This window comes from Bactrocera oleae, chromosome 6, assembly GCF_042242935.1.
Source record: "Bactrocera oleae isolate idBacOlea1 chromosome 6, idBacOlea1, whole genome shotgun sequence".
NCBI classification, from domain to species: domain Eukaryota; kingdom Metazoa; phylum Arthropoda; class Insecta; order Diptera; family Tephritidae; genus Bactrocera; species Bactrocera oleae.
The window spans coordinates 16,655,184-16,681,036 of NC_091540.1; the positions used below are offsets into that span (position 1 = coordinate 16,655,184).

The 25,853-nt window shown below is 31.7% G+C and overlaps 6 protein-coding genes across 12 annotated transcripts; 2 read left to right on the forward strand and 4 right to left on the reverse strand.

The window, feature by feature from the left end:
* Positions 1-53: 53 nt before the first annotated feature.
* On the reverse strand, positions 54-9,880 carry Klc (kinesin light chain). Of its 4 annotated transcripts, none has more exons than XM_014235472.3 (6): positions 9,703-9,880; positions 6,173-6,799; positions 4,389-4,509; positions 3,852-4,331; positions 3,129-3,431; positions 54-340 (listed from the first exon to the last, which is right to left on the reverse strand). In XM_014235472.3, exons 2-6 carry the CDS (start codon positions 6,772-6,774, stop codon positions 323-325), a joined length of 1,524 nt encoding a protein of 507 aa, XP_014090947.1. In that variant the 5' UTR covers positions 6,775-6,799; positions 9,703-9,880; the 3' UTR covers positions 54-322. The 4 variants fall into 4 exon arrangements, with proteins under 4 accessions (XP_014090947.1, XP_014090948.1, XP_036216404.1 ...); XM_014235473.3 differs by lacking the exon at positions 9,703-9,880 and adding an exon at positions 9,085-9,103; XM_036360511.2 differs by lacking the exon at positions 9,703-9,880 and adding an exon at positions 7,018-7,124.
* A 302-nt stretch (positions 9,881-10,182) lies between these two features.
* SmD1 (small ribonucleoprotein particle protein SmD1) lies at positions 10,183-11,260 on the forward strand. The gene is made up of 2 exons (XM_014235420.3): positions 10,183-10,287; positions 10,845-11,260. Exons 1-2 carry the CDS (start codon positions 10,274-10,276, stop codon positions 11,203-11,205), a joined length of 375 nt encoding a protein of 124 aa, XP_014090895.1. The 5' UTR covers positions 10,183-10,273; the 3' UTR covers positions 11,206-11,260.
* Positions 11,261-12,046: 786 nt separating this feature from the next.
* On the reverse strand, positions 12,047-13,175 carry PIG-F (phosphatidylinositol glycan anchor biosynthesis class F). The gene has a single exon (XM_014235424.3). It carries the CDS (start codon positions 12,999-13,001, stop codon positions 12,291-12,293), a length of 711 nt encoding a protein of 236 aa, XP_014090899.1. The 5' UTR covers positions 13,002-13,175; the 3' UTR covers positions 12,047-12,290.
* A 3,238-nt stretch (positions 13,176-16,413) lies between these two features.
* On the forward strand, positions 16,414-18,188 carry TORIP (Torsin interacting protein). Of its 2 annotated transcripts, XM_014235459.3 has the most exons (5): positions 16,414-16,509; positions 16,620-17,084; positions 17,142-17,275; positions 17,339-17,444; positions 17,511-18,188. In XM_014235459.3, exons 2-5 carry the CDS (start codon positions 16,661-16,663, stop codon positions 17,627-17,629), a joined length of 783 nt encoding a protein of 260 aa, XP_014090934.1. In that variant the 5' UTR covers positions 16,414-16,509; positions 16,620-16,660; the 3' UTR covers positions 17,630-18,188. The 2 variants fall into 2 exon arrangements, with proteins under 2 accessions (XP_014090934.1, XP_014090933.1); XM_014235458.3 differs by having other exon boundaries at positions 16,461-17,084.
* Positions 17,820-21,434, reverse strand: yps (ypsilon schachtel). Of its 2 annotated transcripts, XM_070111109.1 has the most exons (5): positions 21,063-21,434; positions 19,888-20,553; positions 19,822-19,830; positions 19,644-19,753; positions 17,820-18,979 (listed from the first exon to the last, which is right to left on the reverse strand). In XM_070111109.1, the coding sequence occupies exons 1-5, from the start codon at positions 21,187-21,189 to the stop codon at positions 18,932-18,934; spliced, it is 960 nt and encodes a 319-aa protein (XP_069967210.1). In that variant the 5' UTR covers positions 21,190-21,434; the 3' UTR covers positions 17,820-18,931. The 2 variants fall into 2 exon arrangements, with proteins under 2 accessions (XP_069967210.1, XP_069967211.1); XM_070111110.1 differs by lacking the exon at positions 19,822-19,830.
* A 376-nt stretch (positions 21,435-21,810) lies between these two features.
* LOC106617963 (protein ABHD18) lies at positions 21,811-24,703 on the reverse strand. 2 transcript variants are annotated; one of them, XM_014235455.3, is made up of 7 exons: positions 24,502-24,703; positions 23,809-24,076; positions 23,445-23,557; positions 23,129-23,267; positions 22,980-23,069; positions 22,211-22,914; positions 21,811-22,142 (listed from the first exon to the last, which is right to left on the reverse strand). In XM_014235455.3, exons 1-7 carry the CDS (start codon positions 24,591-24,593, stop codon positions 22,013-22,015), a joined length of 1,536 nt encoding a protein of 511 aa, XP_014090930.2. In that variant the 5' UTR covers positions 24,594-24,703; the 3' UTR covers positions 21,811-22,012. The 2 variants fall into 2 exon arrangements, with proteins under 2 accessions (XP_014090930.2, XP_036216411.2); XM_036360518.2 differs by lacking the exon at positions 23,809-24,076 and having other exon boundaries at positions 24,502-24,681.
* Positions 24,704-25,853: the final 1,150 nt, after the last annotated feature.

Consider the following 25,853-nt stretch of genomic DNA (forward strand, 5'->3'; position numbering starts at 1 on the left):
CATACATACATTCATACATTTATATTAAAAGTATATAGTGCAGTAGGCAATCGTTAGAGTACGTTATAACCAGATATTTATTATAAAATAGAACACGTTTTTATTATCATAATTACTTTCATGTTATTTCATATATATATATATATCGGTTTATTTATTCAAGCAGAGAAAACTTAATTTGCGTGAACAAACTTTATTAAGGAATGAGTAAATAAATATTTTTTTTCATGGTTACTTGTGTAGAAAAACTTAAAATATCTTTTTATTTTATTGGTGAGCTTGTATAGCACACGTTGCTGACCGGCCATCCCCGCTAAACCCTCTAAGGTTTGTGTCCCTTCTGAAATTAAAGAAAAAATTATTATTATTGATAAATTAAATAGAGCACATAGTCAATATATATTAGATTTATACATGTTGAGTATTTGTTCATATAAGTAGGTAGAAAAAAATTTAAATCTAAATTAATATATAATATATTTTAGAAATTTTAAAATGCTTTGCTTTAAAATATTTCTTACAACTGTTCTTAGTTTATAGATGGTTTTCAATTCTACACAAGTTTTATTGCATAACGCGTCTAACTCTTTAAACCTTACTGAGTCGAGGATAAAATTAGAGCCTTATTGATAAGCGCTCAAAAAGATAGGAATTCACAGATCAACTAAAGGCCGGCCTGTGTTTCAGTCAAAATTTTTACTTTTTTAAACAATCACCAAAAGACTTTTAATTCATTTTCGAGGTGAATACCAAGGATTATTACATGAAATCTTTTATGCTTCACTTTCTTGCTTGATTTACGTTTTCATTCAAAAAAGGCGCATTCATTAATTCAGTATAACTAAGTAATTTTTGAAAATTACTGAGAATAGAATAGAGAAACAAATACTATGAACCTAGTTCTTAAATGTTTAGCTCCAAACCATATTATGTATAAAATCATATAAAGAGGAAAAAAGTGCTATAATTCCAGAGTTAGGTATCTGATGGCTAAACCAAAGTCAGGACCGATTCAAAACATAACCACTTCAAATTCATTAAAATATTACACATATTGACACACCTAAAGCGATTAAAATCAATCGAAAGTCGAAAATAACGATATAGGGACTAAAAGAAATTGTAGGCTAATTTCATTTATTTTTAGCATTAAAATAAAATTCATCCATTTTAGACGTCAACTACACTACTTGACAGATATATATTTGGTATAAAGATATTCGAAAGTTTTAAAACCATTATACCATATTATAATATTTACATATATGCGAGTTATGGGAAGTAATGAACCGATTTTACCAATTTAAAACTTCAGACCACATTAGGTATTATTTTAAAATTTTAAAAATCTTGATTTAAACGATGGAAAAAATTATAAATTTTCTTATTAATCCAAAATGAGCGTGCTTGGTTCGATCCTACGTATAGTATGATAATTGATAAACCTGTAAACGCGGAAAAGTAGCAACAAAGTTTAGACCATCCTTTGGGGAGAAGCATGCCTCACGTGCTATTCAGGACGTTTCCGCCCACTCCCATGGTGCGAAAGCGTTAAGTTACATTTCTACTTATTTTGTTTAGGTATTACATAAAAGATAATACTGCTTCTAATTGTCCATAAGTTTTTTTTTTGTTTGGTAACAAAACATTTAAAGAAAGAATAAATAACTCGAGGCTCTGAGCTGAATCCAATTGAAAACTTACATACTTTCAAAGTTAAAGTTACGAACAAGAAACCCAAAATATTAGAAAAGCTTGACTAAATGTTGGAAAATGTTATACTCATATATCGATATAACCCTTGAAGCAATGCACAATATAGTCGATTCTATGTCAACACGTATTAGGGCCGTCATAAAAAACAAAGGAGGTCCAACAAAATAATGAAAGCTAATTATACCCCCGAACTCCCAGCAGAAAACGACAGAGATCTATAAAATATATATATATATAGTCGATTTAGCCTTGTTAGTCTGTTTGTCCGTCTGTCTGTCTGTATATACGCGAATTAATCCTTAATTTTTTAAGATATCGATTTGAAATTTTTCACACGTCCTTTTCTCTCCAAGAAGCTGCTTATTTGTCGGAGCTCCCGATATGGGACAACCATTGCATATAGCTATCATACAAACTGAACGATCAAGGTCAAGTTATTAAAATGAAAACATTTTTATTTAACGACATATCTTCACGAAATTTGGCTTGGATTATTGTATAAAACAAGCTATAAATACAACTTTATTCCAAACACTTGTAGTGTTACTTCGTTTTACGTTAATTGGAAATTTTTAATATAAATTTTTAAAGACAGAAAAAAAATATCTGGTATCCACGAAATAATTATTTTTAATAGCCACTATTTGATAAAAAAATGTTGAATACAAATTTTCTTCAAATAATGCTATATAGCTTATAGTATTGAAAAATATAATAAGTAGATAGATCTGATGAAGAGATAAAATTGCACAAATAAATATAGGATATTTAGACAAATTAGTGGAAGAGATAAATTTTGCTGAATAAAATCAAACAATAAGAAAATAAAAAAGTTAAAAAAATTTTAATTAACAAAGATAAATAAATGAATAAATAATATAAAAAAATAATATCATTAGTTATAAAAGTTTAGAAATAGAAAAAAAAATTTAATACAAATTTTTTTGCATACAGAGCATTGGTAAGCGAAATAGAGCAGAAAATACATATTAAAAATTGTTTGCAGATGTAATAAATAAAAATGCATAGAAATAAATAAAATAGTAAACGAAGAGTTAATAAATATTTGTTATCGGGTTTATTTGCTATTAAAAAATTAAAAATAGCTAATGATAAGCAATAACCCCAAAGCGCTCGTGTGAAGAATGCAGAAAGATCCGCGTACGCTTAAAGGTCAAAGCTTTGGTTTGAATATGAAATAAGCATGCAAAATAAAGAAAACAAAAAGGTAAATATGAATGGCAACTAAAAAGTGTGATCAACATATACAACTCGATGATGTTATTCCGAATGAAGGAAAAAGCCGTGTGACAAAAAAAATAAATAAAACCAAAAAATTAAAGCCTCATACATATGTGATGTACATTTGTATGTTATAAAAACTAGAACACTGCATCCCATTTGGAAATTACCTCATCGTTATCAGCATCTTCTTTAAAATGTCTTGAGCGCCGCTTTTCGCCGCTGGTGAGCAGTTGTGCAACTTTGGTTTGTTTCGCTAAATCTAATGCTTCTTTTTTGCTACGTAACGCACAGTCCTCCAATGTTTCGGCTGCCTCGAACATACCCTGTCGCCGGTACAGGGCGCCAAGATTCTTTAGTGTTGTCGTAACAGTTGGTGTATCGACTTTCGCCGCCTTATGCCAGCCACCGTATTCGCCGTATGGTGTATTATAACAATCATCATATTTATGTTCCTCTCGTTCCTCAGCAACCTAGCCAAAAACAATTTCAAAGGTATTGCAACAGTGTTTACAAAGGCCACACAAAATGTATAACAATCTTATTATTCATTAACTCACAATTGTAAAGTCAATAAAAACAATTATATATATATATATATTTACGAATTTCTTGACAAAATAAACAAAAAATTATTAATTAAATGCCAACAATCTGGCATTCGTGCATGACTATTGAAAATGAGTAGTAACCTCATATACATATATGGTACATATATATTATATATAGGTAGATAAGTATGTGAATGTTATTTAGATATACACTGTTAAGCGCAAACACGACTTTTTCCTTGCTTTTTGTTTGTTTCTTTGTTCGTTTTGTATTGCAAAGCGCTGCTTAAGCTTTTTTGCTGCCTTTTACATGTTAGCTAAACAGCCACAATTGATACTTACCTGCCAAATTGGCTTATTTTTGCTGTGAATGGCCCCAAACTCACGTTCGTGTGCACGATTTAAGACTTGCTTATAGAGGACTTCGGCTTCTGTATATTTGCCCTGTTTCAGATAACAGCTGGCCAGGTTGTTTTTGGTTTTAGCGACATTCGAATCATCTGGACCGAGTTTCGATTCGTATATTTCTAATGCACGTTGGTAATACTTTTCAACTTCATCGTATTTTCCCTGATTTTGGCACAGCAATGCCAAATTGTTCAACTGCTTCGCCACATCGGGATGATCTTTACCAAGCACCTTTTCTCGTATTTCCAGTGCACGCTTACAAAGTGGTTCAGCATCTTTATATTTGCCACGTTTACCATATAAAACAGCTAAATTGTTTAAGGTTGCCGCTACAGCTGGATGATTTTCACCTAGTGTTTTGCCACGAATAGACAGCGCATCGTTTAGCAGATTGGCTGCCTCTTTGTATTTGTTCTAAATGTAAGTCAAAGTTAAATAAATGAGTTTAACGTAATCTCATATATTTCTCACCTGATCGCGATAGACTAAGGCTAGAATATTCAACATCGTAGCAACATCGGGATGATCGTGGCCACTAGTTTTCTCCAAATCTTCAAGTGCTTGTTTGCAAAGTGGAACTGCCACTTCGTATCTAAAAATAATAAAAAGTTGGTTTTAACATAATAGAAAATATGTCCAGATTACAGTTAAAAAATGTTTACTTCCTTAATAAATATTGCTCCAACGAAGGAAATATATATATATATATATACATGTATTCTAGTTAATACTCTCTTAAAATTTTATTAAAAAAAGTATAATAAATACTAATTTAGTTGCCCAAGACAAGTTTTCTATTCAATTAATAAATATGGCGAAAAATTAGTGTTTTCATACACACTTAAGGTTACAAATAATGCATTAAAAATTAGTTGATTTAACATTTGAATTAAATTTTTTTTTTATTTTGTAATCCCAAAAATCTGAACTAAAACTAATTTTAAATTTTTAGCCCAAAATACAGGATTGGAAAAAAAATGTAATCAAGAAGGCCGGAATTTAAAATAAAAACAAAAAATTGTATAGTTAGAAATATGTAAATTCCTTTCCTCCTTTTATGCGTTTTTCACGTTTTCAATCCATAAAAATAATTGTTTTTGTTTGCTAAAACTTTTAAATTAAAAAATATTTTCTAATTTTTAAATACCAAACATATTGGACTTCAATTTTGAATCTCTATTATTAAATTGAATAAAATTTTAAATTTTTAATCCCAAAATAAGAATAAAAAATTTAAAAATCCCAAACAACTTGGGATTTTAAAACTTTTAATTTCCATTTAATTTAATTTTAAAATTTAATTTTCTGATTTTGGATTAAAACTAAGTTTTCAATTTTCGAAATTTAAAGTTTAAAATTTAATTTTTAATCTCAAAAATGGAATAAAAAATTGAAAATATAATTTTGAATCCAAATTTTATGAAAAAAATAATTCTCAACCCTGGTACGAAATTAATTTATCTGAATTGGTTGCTTTTAATTTAGTAATTTAAGGTAATTCACTTTGTATAATATATCTCAGATAATTATTCCTGAGCTTTTACGCTGCTGACGTCACATAATAACTGACTTTTAAACGAAAGCTATATCGTAACCGGTACAAAAGCAAGCATATATGTATATTCACATATCCACTTTTACACACTTAGCGGAAGTTTATTCTCATTAACAATTCAATTAAGAAAACTATCAAATCAGTTTCCACCTCTCCCAGATCGAGAAATTTTAAAATATTATATATATGACTATAGCGATAAAAAAATGTTTCACAATAATAAGAATTATACTTGGTGATAATCTTCACTACTTTCGTCAAAAAAATAAGTCTGCTCAATTAGTGGGAAAAGTAGAGAGCACATTTTCTGCACTTTCTCAAAGAAAACTAATGACCACATTTCTATAAAAAAAAAAAAATATGTAAAAAATTCAAAACTTGTATTTTATAGCACAAAAAGTTTTAAAACATTCCTAACGTAACCGAGTATGTTAATTAAGAATAGCTGAATAAGACGGCCAACCCTGAGGTCGACGCACAAAGAAGCATATAAAATTGTATTTTGATACAAAAAAGCCGGTAAATACTTGTGTTCTCAAAATTTCTGCAATTATCCTTATTGCTCAGCAATGTTATATGCTCTCACCTACTCTCACTTTACTCATTTATTGTTCGCACACTCACAATAAAATTTTGAATCAATGAACCCGCACCGACATATAAACGTACATGCCATACATGTATTGAAATGCATACACACCTGCCTTGCGAAGCATATTGAATCACCAAATTATGCAAAGTACGTAGACGTGCTGGTATCTCATAGCCAGCAGTCGAATTAGCGAATTGACTTGGCGGCGTTGGCGACATATTGTTTCGCTCCTCATTTTCCTCATCGGGAAAGAGTTCGACGACTGGGTCGGTACGTGATTTTTCACAAGAATCCTCTTGCTCCTGATTATCATCGTATTTTTTAACGGATGCCATAAATTCGAGATGTTTTTTCTCTTCTTCCAATTGTGCTACCAATTGTTCGGAGGCTTGGAATTTTTGCTGTGTATTGGCTAGCTCATCGCGTAGCCACGCATTTTCTTGGTGCAGTCGGCGCACTTGTGTTTTTAATTTTTGTTTTTCAGCCTCGATATTTTGCAAATGTGACGCTAATGCCATCATAACTTGAGCCTCAGACAAACCCAATTCAATATGTTCAATATTTTTTCTTACTATATCGGATTTCTCATTTTCTCGATGAGCTTCGCCCATACCAGTCATCAAGGAGACGTGTTCGACACGCAAGGCCTCGAGACCCTGCAGCACTGTTTTTGTATTGCTAATAATTTCATCTTGTGTCATTTGAGTCATCTTGCCAATGCTTTCGATTTTTCGTCTGAAAATGTGCAGATTTAAAAAAGAAAAAACATATTAAAATCTATTCAATCATGGCAGTTGTATGAATGTGTAAATTGAAAAATACTACGAATCTAGTTTCCAGTGTATCTATTTGTCGCGAAGACCTCATACTTAAAACTAAACTAAATTACCCAACTATACCATAAATACATGATTAAATTACGTTATGTTTAATACATTGTTAATAGTACTTACATTCTATAGGTTCTTATTGCCTTAGAAGCTATCATTTTGTAAAAAAAATATTATTTTCAGCAGACGAAATCCTTCTACGTCCGTAAGCGCGTACATTTCCACTCTCTCTGTGTGTACAAATGTCCAAAAATCAATAATCTTCCTAGCATATTTATCAATTGTCTGCGCAAGCGCACAAAAAATTACGTCATTTTCAACCCCAAAACAATATATGGACTCCAAACGTTACCATACACAAAACAAAAACAAACTAAAGGACATGAAATCCAAAACTGTACGAAACTTTTGAAGAAATATCACTATAAAAATAGTTCTACTATATCGTAGTGATAAATTTAAAATAAACCTATGAAATGATAAATTACTAAATCATTAAAATGACTTTAAATATTAAGTAAACAGTGCATAAAAGTTGGATATACAGACGGTAATAGTCTTTATCTCACGGAACTAGCCCGGATATTTATTCAAGCGGCAACCCTTCACCTCCAAATACATGGAAAAGTCTAGACGATATTGTATCGTCATTGAAAAACGTATGGTAAATTGTGTCAGCATCAATAGGTTTAATATGTTGCTAATTCTCTAGATTAGCATGGTACTCTATATAATACTTATAATATTCCACTCAAATTATTTAAAAATAACGGAAGCTGAAATACCCTTCCAATTGCAGAAGATTCCACACAAGAACTTGATTTTGAACGGTCAGTTTGTACGGCAGCAATAGTAGTCCGATCTGTACAATTTCTTTGGAGATTTTACCGTATCGCCCATGAATATTCATGCCAAATTTCGTAAAGATATCTCGTCAAATAAAAAAGTTCCATACAAGGGCTGGATTTTGATCGATTAGTTTGTATGACAGATATATGCTATAGTGGTCCTATATCAGCGGTTGCTACAAATATGATCGTTATCTCAAAAACTGAGCAACTAGCTAAATCGACTCAGCTCGTCATGTTGATCATTTTTATATACATATATTTTATAGGGTGTTCGACGTTTCCATCTGAATAGTAAAAATTTCGTGGCAAGCTTAATATACCCTGTTCAGGGTATAAAAATGCTGCTGATTTAACACTTGTTTGTCAGTTACAAATGCAGGGCGTTTCCAGTTGCATAGAACCCACCTATAATAACGTGCCATAGCAAGTACTATTGTTTCGTTGATTAAATCTATTTTTTTTTATTATAAAACTATACGCTGTTAACACTCTTATTATTAATACATTTAGATATGAAAATAAAATTATATTCAATAGTCGAAATCAATATGGTTGCATCTGATTGGAAGTGGTGCATAACTACGGTATGATTCTGCAACAAAAACAGCATTGCTCTGAACTAACAACATTGACAAGCTTTATCGCCCACTTTAATATTATTATACCGTGTACGTTTTGATGTTCCAAAGCATTATGTCCATCACTTTCGATGTTGATTTATATGAGGAATTTATTTTTAAGTTTTTCAATGTTTACATTTGGATTTAGCTGTTTACTAAAAATTTCTAGTATAATGTAGTGCAAATATATGGTATAAATCTTTGAATTAAGTGTTCTGAGCATATTTTTAGTACATTGTTCATTCAATAAATGTTATTACGCTACATACATTTTGTAATATTTTAATTATCATATTCATATATCTTCCAATTAAAATATGAAATATTTCTATGAAATTGCCTAGTTCTGAAGTTACGACACTGAACATCTGCTTCCAAAAACGTATATCACATATGTGTCTACAGATCTCTACATCCGATTTTAAAACTTTAAAGCGTTTTCACGTTTACAAAGTTGTCCCTCATAACTTCAAAACTACTGCACCGATTGTTTTCAAATTTTGAACACTATTATTATACAAAATTCACGAGGTAAGGGTTTTCCAAATTTGTTAATATGATTCATTTTACAATAACAAATTAACCCTTTTTTTCGCAAAAACTCCCTTTTTTTCCTTTTAAGTGTTTCCAAAAAGTGAAAGATTGGTATTTCGATGGTCTTTTTTTACACGAATTAACCCTACTTCTCCATAATCTAACGAATAGCTTTGTATACTAACCTATAGTAGTAGATTTTATACAGTTCTATCGTTTTATTTTCTGAATCCAATTGATTTACTTAATTGCTTTAATTTACTCTTGCACAATTTTAATGCATACGTTTAAAAATATATTGTGGTATATTTATATATTTCTCGACACTTTTTTACTTCCAACCAAAAAATGTGTAGGTCATAGGATGGTACGGGAAAACATATGTTCTATTATTTATATTAAATTTTTTGGACACTATTTATGATATTTATTATAGAAAGCAAGAAATGCTGGTGCACTTTCACAGCGATTAAATCTATAACTAACATGATCTTAGTTCTGCAATAAGCAAGTACTTATGGGCATACGAACGAAAACATATGCACAAGTGGATGAATATATTATGAACATATGTATGTGTACATATCCAATTTTCAACACACTTTTGTATCATATATATACACTCAAAGTGTTGGCTTTTGCTAAAGACAATTTGTTCATAATACGTACATTACTTCACTAATGAGTCATTTAATTTTGTTAATTCATTTTCTCTATTCCTAAATGAGCTAATTGCTGCTATGATAGTAAAGCAAAAACAAACCTGACACCAAATACTTATAGAAAGTTTCGTAAAATTTTACCTGCAGCAAGAGTCAATGATGGCTGAGAGTCGATCAACTGTTGAAAACTCTACTTTTCTTAATCGTTCGATGTAGAATTATTTATATGCGTTCAAAATATTCAGACGGCCCTAAAAAGTTTCGACCGAAATTTATGGAACGAACAAAAAACTTGACTACACCTAAAAGTATTCGATTATCACAGTAACGAGTAAAAATGTACTTTATCTGAATGTGCTGCCAAGTATTCAAAATTGTTTCAAATAAATATTAAATACTAACAAACATCGAACAACGAAACAGATCCCTTGGTGCAAGCTCAACTCAATAAAATGTACAGCCATTTCTCATATAAGACGATAAGATCTTCCAATCATGTTTAATTTTGTTGTTTATATGTTTAAATAAGAAATCTTGACTAAAAATAATAAAAAGCAACATTTATATAATTTCTTTTTCTGATTTTACTGGCAAAAGTGAAGACTCTTGTCTTCCTGTTATGTTTCGTATTTCCAAGAATGGCCTTTACAATATGACAACAAAAGGAAAGTAATTATTTAATGTTGCCGGTTTGAGTGAAGCGCTTTTAAAGATGAAGTTGGTTAGGTAAATAAAAATATTATCTTTTAGTAGTTCCAACAATTATATATATTTTTAAATTTTTAGAAATTCGTTATTATTTGAAGTAAATTCTCGTTGTGGTGGTTAAATGATTAGGGTGCTTAGACAACGGCGGGAATTATTATGAGAGTTGGAACACATGCATTTCGCGTATATAATTTTTTGCACGTTTCAAACGTTTACTAATGAATGTAAAATGGTTAATGAAATCTTTTTACCCCCAATAATTTTACATATTGTGTAATATAATAATTCTTATGGGATTTACTAACGAAATAATTCGTCATTGTTTCTCGTAAAGTCGCACATTTATAAACGGTTTAAACTAATTTAACTTTCCACACTGAACTGCTCATAAGTATTTGTAAAGGTATTATAATGAATAATTTTATCTTGCAAATCTTCTCTTAATAATACACAAATATAGGCATAGGCAATTATTGTTAAAGAAAAAACAAAAGTTGATTTTAATATTCGGACCTTATACCAACCATGTTTTTAGAAATAGAAAACCATCTTAATATCTTTACCTCTTTTTTCAGATTTCTTATGAAACTAAGTCACGAAACGGTGACAATCGAATTAAAAAATGGTACTCAAATTCATGGCACAATCACAGGAGTAGATGTAGCGATGAACACTCATTTAAAGTCGGTTAAAATGACCATTAAAAATAGGGACCCTGTTCAATTGGAGTCCCTAAGTATTCGTGGTAATAATATACGATACTTCATACTGCCAGACAGCTTACCGTTAGAAACACTGCTCATTGATGATACACCAAAATCGAAAACAAAGAAAAAAGATAGCAGTCGTGGTGGTAATCGCGGCAGAGGACGTGGAGCACGCGGTCGGGGTGGTCCTCGAGGTCGTGGGCGTGGACGGGCAACTGGTAGACGTTAAGATTTTAAAATACTTTACTGAAATTAAATAAAACTTAAAGGATAGAACCAGGAAATTTAATTTTTTTTTATTAACTTACATTATAATTATTCAATGTATAAAACTATCGATCTTGAATATGAATTTTTTTAATACCAAGCATAAAATAGTCTGTACATAGTGAATACTATTAATATATTAAAGATTATGATGGCAATTATGCCTATCTGTTTAGATTTGTCTTTGTGGAAGGTTTTAACGTTTTCTTTATGTTTATCAACTTCGGCTTTCAACACTAAGATTTCCTCTTCTAACACTGCGCGTAATGTTGGGTTAATGTCAGGATTGTCCAATGCATCTTCAAGTCCACGAATTTTATTTCCTAAATGTAATAAATCGTGTTCAACGCTTTCAACCTGGAACATTTTATTTGAAGTTTTTTGACATGCAAAAGTTGACATATTCATACATACTTGCTCTTTTAAGCTGCAAGTTCGTGGATATTGTGAAGGTTGGAGACGAAATGTCATGTTTAAAATTCGATTTCAGCTCCACAAAGTAAGTAATTTCAAAAATATATGAATTTTTACAAGGGTATAGTTGGTGTAATAAATATATAATATGTTTATTATTTCTCCAATTTTTTTTAAATTCACTTTTACTAATAAAAATACTTTCATTAGTTTTACTAAATTTTGACATTAACGTCTCTACTTACATTATTCTATTTTTTCTCAACTAGCCAAACCAGTAATAACTAATACGCAGATCGTCAACGTCACTATCTAACTTAAAAAATGTGAAAGTCGATTTCTAAACTCGACTTACGGTTCCGATTCAATAATAAATATACACACATCTGTAACTTTTAAAAAATTCCGTAAATTTATTTTAATGTAATTAAAAATAGTTTAGGATTCACACATACATTTATTGAAGCTATAATTATGTCTGTAATTAATTTGCTTATGATATAAAAAATTATTATGTTTTTGACTAGATTGGATAATTTTCCTCATTAAGACATTCAATTTAATTTAATATTTGGTTACACTATTGGCAGCGATTGCGTTATTATTTGGAAATGAACGACCGATTATCTTTCCTTAATAGCGCTTTCTGTTTAAAAATACCTTGGCAGTAGCGTACAAAATTTGAGAACATGCATAAATATTGCCTAGAGCACATCCCAGTAAAGCTCCGACCACATTTGGTATTGGATATGCCTGCCAATCACGATCCCAGTCTAATGGAGCAACAACCGACCCAGCCCAAGCTCCCAATATAGCGCCTATAGCATTGTATTTAAATAACCCAAGCGCAGTGTCTTCACTTTTTGTTATGAAATCTGGTTTTTCACAGAAACACACTTGTAATGCGCCACCTCCTCCCAATAGCAATACTGTGGGTGTTGTTGTTTCTAATGTAAGTAAAAGTGCAAGTACGAAGGTCTGTTCATAACTCTGCAGAACGGGGGCTCCTAGTATAATACATATGAACGCATAAAGAATCGTACATAAAAATTGTAAAAATAATCCTCCACATATTTCACGTATTGAAAAGTAGGAAGCCCTCTTTTGTCGCTGCTTTTGTGTTAATGAATTATCATCACACCGGCTATAGAATCTCGCAAGTAGTACCTTGAGCAATTCACTTGTGAAAACAATAGGCACTACTAAGGACTTCCAAATGCTTCCCACGTTTGTCCAGTTGCGTTGGAACTGCAAATACGTCATACAAATTAGTACAGTAGCCAAACTAATGGACAAGTGGAAAAGCTGATGTTTTGTTTTTTGTTGATCAAATTTGGGTGCCATTTTTCACACAAAACTAGTCTTATTATCAATAATAATACACGCCTTCAAAACGGTTTTGTTCTTAAAATTCATAAAAGTTACCAGACCTTACTAAATTGCTTTAAATTCCCTTTTCATGTTGAAATAAATATTATTGTTGTAAATGTAGATCCACTTGATCCGACCAACACTTTCTTCTTCTAAATAACGAATTTTTTTATAGTTGAATATTAAATTTATAAATACCAACGAGACGAAATAATTACAACCTCGATTTCGAAATCCAATTTTTATTAGAAATTTATCCTCATTACAAGTCAGGTCCCGAAACTCCAATACATAGAAAAAATTAGCCAATCTTAAGCCCTATGAATAAGAAAGAAATGCACAAGAGTTTTGGTTAGTTTTGTCAATGCTGGCTGATTCACATAGAACTTTTGCTTTGCTTTGATTCAGGCATATGTTTTGACAGAAAATTTCGATATATATTTTTGTATGAGTACGCTTACATCGAACCGAAACGCAGCAAGTCAAAGTAAAATGATGGCTAACTCTCATATTTTTACGCTTTAGCAAACAAAATTCGCAATTCTTATTAGAGATAAACACTGAAAGCAAAGCGTCTATTCTGGCGTCCCTTTGCTTTCTTCGCTTCCTTGTTAAAGTATGAAATGTCGCGAAAAGCGAGGAAAGATGTTTGTAAATGGGCCATAAGGCCGTACGCCGCATCTCCACAGGCAATGAACGTTGCTAACGATCTGTTAAATACATTGCCATTGAGGTTGACAATGTTCTAATGTGGGCATTTGTTATGAAATATTAATTTTCGAATTGACGTCGGGCAGATATGTTCGTGCTGATATAGCGCATGTTTAAGCTCTTGAACCATTTACAAATTCTATGAGGATGACAAAAATTTATGTTGAATTCTAAAAATGTATATTTTGGAAAAATAAGATTTTATGCTTTAAGACTTTAATAATTGTCGCTTAAAGTTTATTTACCAATTCAATAATTAATTATGATGATTGATATTTACATATGCCAACAATTATTATTAAAATATTAACCATACCATGTATGTACTTAATTACAATTTTTCATCATTTGTTAAAATTTATGTTTTGAATATTACGTTGCTAAATTGCAGTTTAGGCAACAAAACATAAAACATTGGCATTTCGTCTTTGCTGGTATAATGCCACCCCTTATACCATGATGCCACCGAAAATGCATGTACATATTGCGTCTTCAAACTTTGTGTGCAAATAAAAACAGCTCTGTCAAAACACCAAAATGACAGTTCATTGCTAGCAATGTATGGCATGAAATGTATTTAGACATCAATTGCTGAACATAATATCAGGTAGCGCTTTCGGATAGTTACCGTGGAATTTAACCAGTAGTTGGATTGCGGGGGTTTGATAGATAGTGAAATATCGAAAAAGTACGCTGTCTTGGCTCTTGGCCGAACAACGAAATTCTACTCCAGTGGCATCCCTCATAACTGACAAACTTGAAATAGGGATGGAAACATTTTATAAAGAATCGATTCTCGACTTCGTCTTTTACCTTTCGATCCTAAAAATCGATCAGTCGAGCACAAAATCGATTTGTTCGATGTGTAGGGTGAGAAAAAACGTTGTTAATTCAGTTTTCATTTTTTTTACATAGCACATAATACATCTTTTAGGTACACGAGTATCACTTTATACACATATGTATATAACAAAACAAACGGGTCGGCTTTAGTATACCTTCGCAGTCTTTCGGGGATAAATGGGTATGGACGGATAGAGAAGATCCTCCAGATCAAGAATATATAGATATAGTCGCGGGAATCTTATAGTTTTCGAGATATTTACGTTGAAAGTTGACGGTGTTGGATTGACCAGGGTTATTTTTTTGAAGCGCGGCCGTAGGCCGCCTACGCAAAAAGGAGTTCTACGCGAAAAGAAATTGTTACATCCCAGTGTTGGACCGACCAGGGTTCTTTTTTTTGAAGCGCGGCCGAAGGCCGCCAACGCAAAAAGAAGTTTTACAAGAAAAAGTAATATTGTCATAGAGGGTATAACGTAATACTTAACACCAATGCTTTGTAATAGTTCATTTCTCTAGGTTTTGGATTCCTGTATTTGGGCTATTATCTGTTTTAATTTCTTTCAGTTCAATTACAAAAGATGGCGATAAGGTAACACTGGTTATTTGACATTTTGCAACCCTTTTGTTATTGTCAGAATTAATAGAATTTAACAATAATTTAATTATTGAATTAAACTATTTTTGCTTTATATAATGTAAAATAAAGGGTCGGCTTAAGTTTAGCATCCCACGATTTCAGGTTAAGAGGGGTATGGTTGGATAGAGGAGATTCTCCAGATCACGAATATATATAATTATTGCCGCCGGAAACTTATAGTTTTTGAGATATTTGCATTTTAAGCTATATCTATACATATTCTTGATATGGAGGATCTCCTCTATCCGCACATACCCATTTTATCCTCGAAAGCCTGGGACGGTATACTAAAGTTTTCCCAAACAAATATTAGTTATTCTTAGATTTCTTTGGCCAACATTATATTATTTAAAGTACTAAATTATAAACGGTTTCTTAATTTGGTTTTTGTTAAACTTAATTCAGGGAATTTTCACTGAGCAGCGCCTGAATTATGCGGAAGACTAAATACATTATAAACAGAGTCGCACAAATCTCCAAAACCTGCTTGTCCCAACTTACTCCTTCCCAAAAAGAGTTCTATGTTGGAAGAATTCTGGAAGTATCATTTACTCAGCCTCAACATGCGAAATTGATATTCGATTACATTCATTTAGACATTATTTTTAATGGTGTAATAAGTTCCATTAATTTAAAATCTCCTCTATTAAATATAAATCTGATTTCCATTTGTCGTAAAAGATCGACATTATCATAATCATTAAATCTTTTTGAGTACCAATTAGTAATTTCTGATGAGGGAACAAAGAAAACACGTTTGTCATTTAATTGAATTTATTTTAAATCGGCATGAATAAGTCATTAATGCGTAGTTGCCAGAATGTTCTAGAGGCTAAGTTTTATTAAAGATGTACTATATAAGGGCTGACAGATTGTGCAGCACACACAATTCTAGATAGAGTATTGTCGTGTTAAGAGCAATTGAGGCATAAGCAAGAAGTGGTAAGCTCGAATAACGATCAATAAGTGTTAAGTTGTTGGAATTAGAAATAAAGATAAGTGTATAGTCATTAAATTGGGACTTTTATTTAACAATCCAGTATCGAACTCAAGAGTGAGTTTACGAAGTAGACGATTGATCGAGAAATCCGTCACAATATTATATTAGTATTTGAACTTGAAACTCGTCATCTAATCTTAAAATCGAAAGTCAATAATCGGTTCTTGATCGATTTCGGAAGGTAAAGGTTGACTCTGAAAAATTGGTTATTTTATTAGAGAAATCGATTCTCGAATAGAATCTCAATCTAGTTTGCCATCTCTAAATTATAAATTGATGAATATATTTTGGTACATAATCTTGCAATTATTATTTTACCAGTTTCCAATATTTTGCTATTAAATATATACTAAATATAAATAAACTTAAATTATGACATCCCAAATAAACTATCCAACAGTTAGGAAGAGGCCGCCGATTGGCAATGAATCGGATGATGATATGTATACAAATGAAGAACATAGTAATAGTTCAGAATTAGTAAACACAAGCAATGAACTATTATTACAAAAACTTGATAGACCGGAAAGTTACAAGCTACATGATAGAAAAAGCAAAGCCATGGAAAAGCAAAGCTCTAACAACAAATGTATAACAGCCTCGTTAATCATAGTTATTCTATTAGTTGTTGCTATGTGGTATCTATATGCAAGTGACAGGAGTGAAAAGGGATGTTCATTTGAAACGTTGCGACAAAAATATAAAGATCAGCATTCCAAAATGTGGCCTATTCTTTCCAGTGGTGTAGAAAATATTTTAAGAGGCCACACCAAAAATTCAGGTGTATATCTTTTTTTACACAATGATAGCAGTGAATTTAAAAGCATCGTTGGGGAAATTGCGACACAGACATCCCGCTGTTTTGGTAAGTTTTATTTTCTAACCAATAAGAACATACTAATTAAATATGGTCGAATTTAAGGTGGTCAATTAATTGAAATGAGCGAAAATGATTTCACATCGCCGAAAGTAATGGAAGACTATGGGCATGCTATAACAAAGTTTAAAGAAAAAATTCGGAACGGGCGCGTTGCTCTTATCGTTAATTTGAACACCGTAAGATAGTTTATGATAGTTTTAATTATTTGTTAAAAAACATGTTATTTTTAATTTCGGCAGATACCCGCAGGATCAGCTCGCGCTTTACAATTTATATGTGATACACATAATCCGGTGGCTAAAGATATAGTTATTTATCTGACTTTAGTTATACCGTCCACAATTGGTAATGAAATATAATATACCATATATGTTTTTACAGATATAATTTAAATTGGCGTTATTTTTCTAGGAAATGAAGTAAACATTGCACGAGACACTTTAACTAAACTCTGGGGTTCAAAACTAGAGGATTACGAGCTTGAGCCCATAATAACTCGGGTCACGGATCAAGTTATACCATTAAATTAGTTTGATTAACCCATTGAAAAAAAAACATTCGACTTGGCAGGGGCTAAATAACTGACATCCTAATATACATATGTACTTAAATTCCTAATTTTCAGAAGCAAAACATGTATGTACATGAAAGCTAAAAGTATTTATATTTTCACCCAACGTTCTATTAAAATTATCATAATAAAAAAACCATTTAAAAATGTAAGTTTCTAATAAGATTTATTTAGGATTTTACAATTTTTTTTTCTATTTTTTTCCAAAAACAAATGAATTACATATGTATGTATGCGATTTTATGCTTCCTTTGGACATTTAGTGTATAATTATGATTCAGGAGTATGTAAGAACACTGCGAAAATTGTAAGGTTACGATCTATTGAACCGTTCGAAGATGAAAACTTTTCAAAAATTTATGATAATATCAAATCAATATATTACATTGTTGTATAATTTGCCTCAATGGTTAGGTAAGTAGGAGTTGCTTTAATCTATGGTAAGCGCAATAAAATGTATAACAATATTTTGTAAATAAATGATGAGCACAAATAAAAATGGATAGAATTTAATAAAACGGGCCTTTTCGAAAATTAATATACCAAAAGAATAGCAGAATATCTGTGAAAAAGTCAAAATGGATGAAAAATTTAACTTACTAACTTTATGCAGTATATAGTGCTTGTGTTTAGGAACGTACCTGGAGCACAAGCCGACATACTGACGTTAGTTAAAACTATTTTTTTGCAATATAAAAAGATATGCATATATACATATTGTATTATTTGAGTGCCGAAATGTTTTAAGGAAGAATAATTTAAGATAAAATCAACTTTAAAATTAGGCACACGTTTTATTAAATAAATATTTTATATATATAATATAATAATAATGGACAAATATGACAATCATATGTACATTTTACAGATACTATAAAAAAAAATAATAATAATAAATAGGACCAAAGAGGGATAAAATTTCAACAGTTTTTATCATCAGCCTAATTAGTTCACGCAGAAATATAAAATGTCCGTAAAGACATCTTATGTGTTGTATTACAACTTATGTGCATAGCAAAAATATGTAATAGTATTACATGTGGACTAATAGTTTGCTTTTAGATTTTTTTTTGTTTAGTAGTGTGTAATGCGTTCTTCCACGTATATTTTTCTTTCTAAAACACAAAGTTTATTTGGAATTTTTTTTTTTAAATGAGCTGCTTTTTAAGCTCTATTCCTCTCTTCTCGTTATTGTTGTTGATTGATTTCTTGGTTGGTTGTTGTTGGTGTAGAATCGCATTATTGGCACCTAACCGACGGTTTATGCTGTACTTTCGGTTGTGGTATTCTGCACTTCGTGACCAACATCCTACGCGCATTTTATTACATAAGTGGAAATTTGATTGGTTGATTATAGGATAATTGGTAATCGGATGCGGATAGTTGATCAAATAGTTGATATCGAAGGCGTAGGAGGTATTACGGGTAAGACAACGAAATGTAATGGAAAATAAAATAAATATAAATCATAACATAACCATTGATTTTTTTTTATAAATAATTAATGATAGCTGTGATTTTAGTTAAACACTTGATACTCAAATAGGGTTATAAATTAACAAATCTTATACATAAGAAATTAGGGTTAAGAAAATTAAATAAAAACATATGTAAGAACAATAGCAGCAGTAGTAACGCTAATGAATGTTTAATTATTTTATGTAATTAATATTCATATTGAGGTTAACTGGTACAAGAGTATTGATAACGATTTTATGAAACTAAAATTTACAGCTGCAGTTTGGCAGTATTTATTAGTTCATATACTCTTGTAAATTAAAGTTTACCGACTTCTAGTTATTGAACCAAACTCGGTTAACGATAAAATTTTTAATATTATATGAAAGTGCACGTGATATTGTATGTATATAATTAAGTGGTAGGGTCATGACATGATATTACACCACCGATTTCAACATTCTGCCATACTTGACAACTGCATCTTGTTCGCTGTATTTAGTAATTTAGTTTACCTGCTGAGGCTGTTGGTGTTGACCTTCGCCACCAGAGCCTCCTCCAGCGCCGCTGGGTTTCCTGTTTCGTCTTGGACGATTATTGCGCGGAGGTCCTTGTCCACCATTGCCTGTAAAATATACCAGGTAATGTAAATTTGTGTCAGATATACAATGAAGAAGCAGTTGTATTAATTACCGAAATCCTCTGTAAAAACATACTGAATTAATATATTTAATTACAAAATAAATAATTGAAACTTACCATCATCGCGTGGACCACGTCGGCCTCCGCCATTATTGAAATTGCGACGGACGAAACGTCTTTGTGGTCCTCCTCGTCGCGCGGGCAAACCTTGACCATCACCGCCCCTTTGTGTGGAGTCAGCGTTCTGGTCATTGCCACCCTCGATCAATCCACTTTCGCTACCACCTGAACGTCTGCCTTGATTACGTGGATAATAGTTATTAAAACGACGACCACGACCGCCACGACCACCAGGGCCACCGGGTGGACCACCTCCACGACGGTAATTACGCTGCGGACGTTGCTGTTGTTGAACGTCCGATCTAACATCGCTTTCAACCCCTTGTTGAACATTTCCGTCTGGTCCTTGTCCACCTTGAGGCTTGCGGCGGTTGCGATTATTCCATGGACGATAATTTCTACGTTTGTCAGCGGCGAATTGACTACCACGTACCGGTTCACCAGATGGACCAGTCACGTTGGCGGCTTCATTACCCTTTTCGCCTATGACAACATCAAATTCGACAACTTCACCATCGCCAACTGAGCGCACGGCCTTTTTCGGATTATTTCTCGCAATGGCGCTTTGATGCACAAACACATCTTCTTTGGTGTCATTTCTATTGATGAAACCATAACCGCTCTTTACATTGAACCATTTTACGGTACCAGTTACTTTGGTTGCTAAAAACATACAAATATATTAGATGTTCATACATGCCAAATACAATTACAAATATAAAGAAAGTATTCTTAATTAAACAAATATAGATAAGTTTATTGCGCTGCATCTATTTTTCATAAACCACGTTGTTTGAGCCAAACACAGCTGTGACCGGTTGATAAACGAACAGAACTTTTACGTGCCGGCGACCGCGCACATTGCACCAACAAAATGGCGTCGTGTGTGTATTTAGGTAAAATGTTTCTATTTTCAGCGCCGCTACATGCTCTTAATACTTATATCATTACAAAGTTTATATCTTTTTTTCAGCACACAAGTAATTAGATTTGTCAGATTCAAATAGAAAAATCTTTAAAATGTCTAATAGATATTAAGCGCGAGATTAGTATAAATAAAAAAAAATAATAATAATAATAATAAGTTGCAATCACGCGCCTCCCATTCCACTTGTAATTCTACACTTTATACATGTCACAACACAAAGAGGAGCAAATATTTTACTAATTACCAATGACTTCTTTTGGTGGCAGCGACTTCAATTGGGCCTGAGCAGCATCACCTTGGTCGACATCCTGTTGGTGTTGTTGCTGCTGCTGCTGCTGCTCAATCGGTAGCTGTTTGTCTGAGTCTGCCATTTTCTAGCTTACAAAAACTTCGTATGTACTTATTTTTCTGTCCTTTAAATTTAGTATACCGATTTCACGAAATCTTGTTAGCTTTTTAAACAATTGGTGTTTTTGTTGACGTTAGGGACTCTTTCAACTACTCTGTTGTTAATTTTGAGTGATGGATGGTAAGAAATCACTCCCAATTCTTTTCTGCTGTATCGCAATGGTGTTCTTTCCAGATCTTATTCGATTGACAAAATGGCATCTTCCGCTGGTTACACAAGCCGCCGACAACATGATCCAATTATATCGATATATGTATATATCGTCTCTTATGCTATCGGTTGGCAACGTTCACAGCGCTTTATTTAACAATAACATGTTTAGTGGTTACATCAAAAGCAACAAAATTCATGTTTTGACATTAGTTGCGGAAATCAGCTTTGTTACTCGTTACCGTTATTGCACCAGCTGTTGTGTTGTAAGTTTCAGGCTTTCCGTTATTTTAAAACTTAAAATTCGAATTATAAATAAATTAGTTAAAGTCGTATTTTATGGAAATTAATTAAATTGTAGAAATAAAAAAAATGTCTTAACGAATACTTGAATTTACTCGTAAAATATTTGTTAGATCACAGTAAAATAAGATTTTTTTTAATATGAAAGTACATAATTTATTTTAAAGAAAATTTAAAATTATTCACAACTTTTTACATATATCAGTTTAAGCGCTTAATCAGCAAAATTACCGTGAAACGCACTGCAAAATACGAAGTCATAAAAATTAGTCAACAGTATATTTGTGGTTGTATAATTGGTTAAAAAATATGTGTATATCATCATTAAATAATTATATAGAATTTGTATATTTATTAACAAGCTCCTTATAAGTTAATGTTGGCTTCAGATCTTCACCAATGTTTCCTTTGTCCATAATGTAAATTTGCTTTGATCTCTCGAACGCCTCAATTATACATTTTCTAAAAGTGTAAAATAAATAAAGTTGTTGTGTAATATTTATGTATTTTTCATAATATGAATAATATACCTGAATAGTTTCTGATGCAAAACATAGGCGCTCACATGACCGGCATCGAGATATCGCACTTCTACACCCGGCCATATATCCTCAAGACTGGCGCAACCTTCACGTGGCACATACGCATCATCTTTAGCGCAAACAGCTATTATTAAGGACGTATCGAATGGAACCGAAAAATTTTTCAAATGCGTACATTCGTCCATCATGCCACGCATGAATTGTAAAGCCTCGCGTTCCCACCAATTCGTTTTTGTTATATCTATCTTCTTATTGTCACTGTTTTGAGCCATGGGTAATATGAATCTCATTAGTTTTGTCAATGCCGATTGCTCCTTTTGATCTTCCCTTCGCAGCGTTTTGTTTGACTTTTCGTTATTCACTAAGTGCAAACTACTTTTATTACTAATAACATGTTTCGCCAAGTTTTCTTTGAGAAAAATCGAATTGTTTTCTAACTGATTTTGATTATTTTCAGCTTCTATGTAATTATTGCTAATCGCATCAGAAGGCTGCTTTGGAACATGTCTGGTATCACTAATATCATTTTTAAGCGCTTGTAGAGATTGGTTGAAGTTTTTAATAAATTTTTGCCCAGCCGCAAAAGCATCATCTACCACTGTAACCATTTTTGATAGGCGTTCGCTGTATTTACCATCCGAATGGTATTGAGTTTCAAGCATGTCCCAATTGATGGATTGACTCATTACACCCTTAACAATTGCAGCTGTTATATATTTCAACTTAACATAAGCATCAATAAGGTTACAATACATACTGTCGTAAATACAGGTGCAGCAGTAGACCACGAAAGACATGGTACAAGCACAAGGGGCTTAGGCCAATTCGTCGCTGCTAAAGAAGCCATCTAGTAGAAAAATATCAGTAGTGAAAATTTTATAGAAATTAAGATTGTAAAAAATTTACATGTCCTCCCATAGATAACCCGGTTATTCCTAATGGTCCAAGACCATTCCTTTCGCACCAATGTAAAAGTACCAAACATTCTAGTATTAAGCAACCACCCATCACAAATATGTCAGAAACATTTTGTAAATTTGAGCGCCTGCAGAAGAAGCAAAAAATTACATATTAGTACACAAAGAATTTGAAGAAAACATTGTTAAGAAATATTTTTATCTCGATTAAATATTGAACTAACACCCACGCCTAATATGTAGAATAAGTTTATACATGAGTCGGTAGATACATTAACAACGAATTATGTAAATATGTTAATTACACTTGATGATCTGGTTTCCTTAGTCCATAAAAAGGATTTTCTAATATTATAGCTCCAATATTCGCATCCTTAAGTAAAGGTTTGGCAATAAAATTTCGTCTTCGCCAGTAAAACTGCAACAATACAAATAATGTAGTTTTATAAAATTTAAAATTATTTAAAATTCATTTAATTTTTGTAGGAACAAATGATTTTAAATCTGTTTTTTATATGCAAATGAACTTTTAACTATGCTATGTGAAATGTATTTTATAGTATAACAGAATTCGCTATATGCATATCCTCGGTTGTCAACTGATTTATTAATTGGACACAAAACTTTATATAAGCTTACAGATTGTAAATAACCGAAAACTATACATACGTGGTCTCCAGTGCCAGCTAAGTGAATGCACATTGGCTTGAATTTTTCTTCTCTCCATTTTTTGGGCAATATTACTTGAAAATGAGCTTCTTGTGCGGCTTTTGGCACTACACCAGGCAAATGTAGTTCCAAAGGCGAAATAAATTTTCCCTCCAATATGGAGCAATCAGAATATTTATTATTTCTAGTAATTTCTACCGGATAGTCTTGAGGTATTAATTTATAACATGTCTCTCGCCGTGAAATAATTTTACGAAACTCGAATAATCTAAAAATGTAAATAAAACATTAAAAAACTAAATTGATTTTAGTAGCGATATACCTATGAGTTATATTTGTTTCCGTGAAAAAATTATGCAGCCCGTCATCTCAATCCTTGTTTTAGTAGTTAATCATTCAAATTGATAACGATGCAAAACAAAAAGTGTTTCAAGAAATTCGAAAGCATATAAGATGAAATAATCTTATAATGAAGTTACGATAAAACTACAATTCATTGTTGATAAATATGGTAACGAACCTATTTTACAAATGGTAAATTATGCGCACGATTTCGATTATTGAAACATTATTATGTTATTCAATTAAAAGTACATCGGTAAACTATATTTTCCGTGTTTGACATTTAAATAACAATAACAACATAGGTACGAATGTACCCATGCTACTAATCTTATATAAATATAGGCATACCTCTGTAGATTTTCTGGTGTGCCCCATCCTTTTTCAAAAAACCGCGTAATTAGCAAACGACGGTAAATGCTGTCGAGCTTACTCGGTGGCATGTTTTCAATAAAAACCGGTAAAAAATTTTGCAAAAATTTCCGCCAAAAACTTTTTGTAAAACATTATAGAAATTTTAAATAAAATGTACTGAAAATATATAAAATATATAGAAACAAAACGTCACAGAGTGACAATTTGTCAGTTTAAAAGTCTTATCAAATCTCTTAAGCAGCTGTTTTGCTTAACCTTTATAGAATCTAAGGAATATACAAACGATTCATCATACTTTTTTATACATATAAAAGAAAAACTTAAGCGTATATTTATATATAAGAAATTTTGTTGAAAATGTTTATGTATTCGAAGTAGGGTAATAATTGATAAAGTAAAAATCTATAATTAAACGAACCTATGATTGCCAATAAGTTTTTGATGGAAAAATGATGATGATTGAAGTTCATTCAATTATTGTTTGCCTTTGTTAAATGTTTACAAAGGAAAAGAAGAAAAATTGTTTACTTCAGTTGTACCGAAGCAAAAAAGCAGTGGTTTGTATAGCAGCTATGTATATGGTGGTCCGAACTGAAAATTTGTTTGGAGATTCTAGAGTTGCTCTAAAGCATTGTATAAATCTACATATATATATATATATATATATATATATACAAATATATATAAGCTTATACAATGCTTCAAAGTGGCCATACACGATATATATATGGGCATGTAAAAACAAACAGTACATAAAAATGCTATTATAATAACTTTATATGAAAATTATAAAAAGTACAATTCAATCATCCGCTTGATTCTGGCACACGTTTACTTATTGAAGGGCGAACGTAAATTAGATCTGTAAGTCGTGTATGGCGAAAACATTTCATACTGATCGAAAACACAAGTGTGTCGTGTATGTTACGGCTACTTTTAGACAAGAATCCATGCCAAATTACTTGAAAATATCTTGTCAAATTAAAAAGTTTTCCATACAACTACTTATATTTGATCGATAAGTTTGTATGACAGATGTATGTTATAGTGGTTCAATTTGTACAATTTGTTCCGAGACTATATTGTTGTCCTGGACAATAATTTATGCCGAATTCATGAAGATATATTTTCAAATAAAAGAGTTTCTCATACAAGGATTTGATTTTACCGGTTATAGTTATAGTTATAGTGATCTAATTTCAGCAGTTCCGACAAATGAGCAGCATAGGAGATTATGCTTGGGGAGCAAAGTACGTGTGCAAAATTTCTGATCGAAATCTTAAAAACTGAGGCACTAGTTTGTGTGTATACAGGCAGAGAGGCGAATA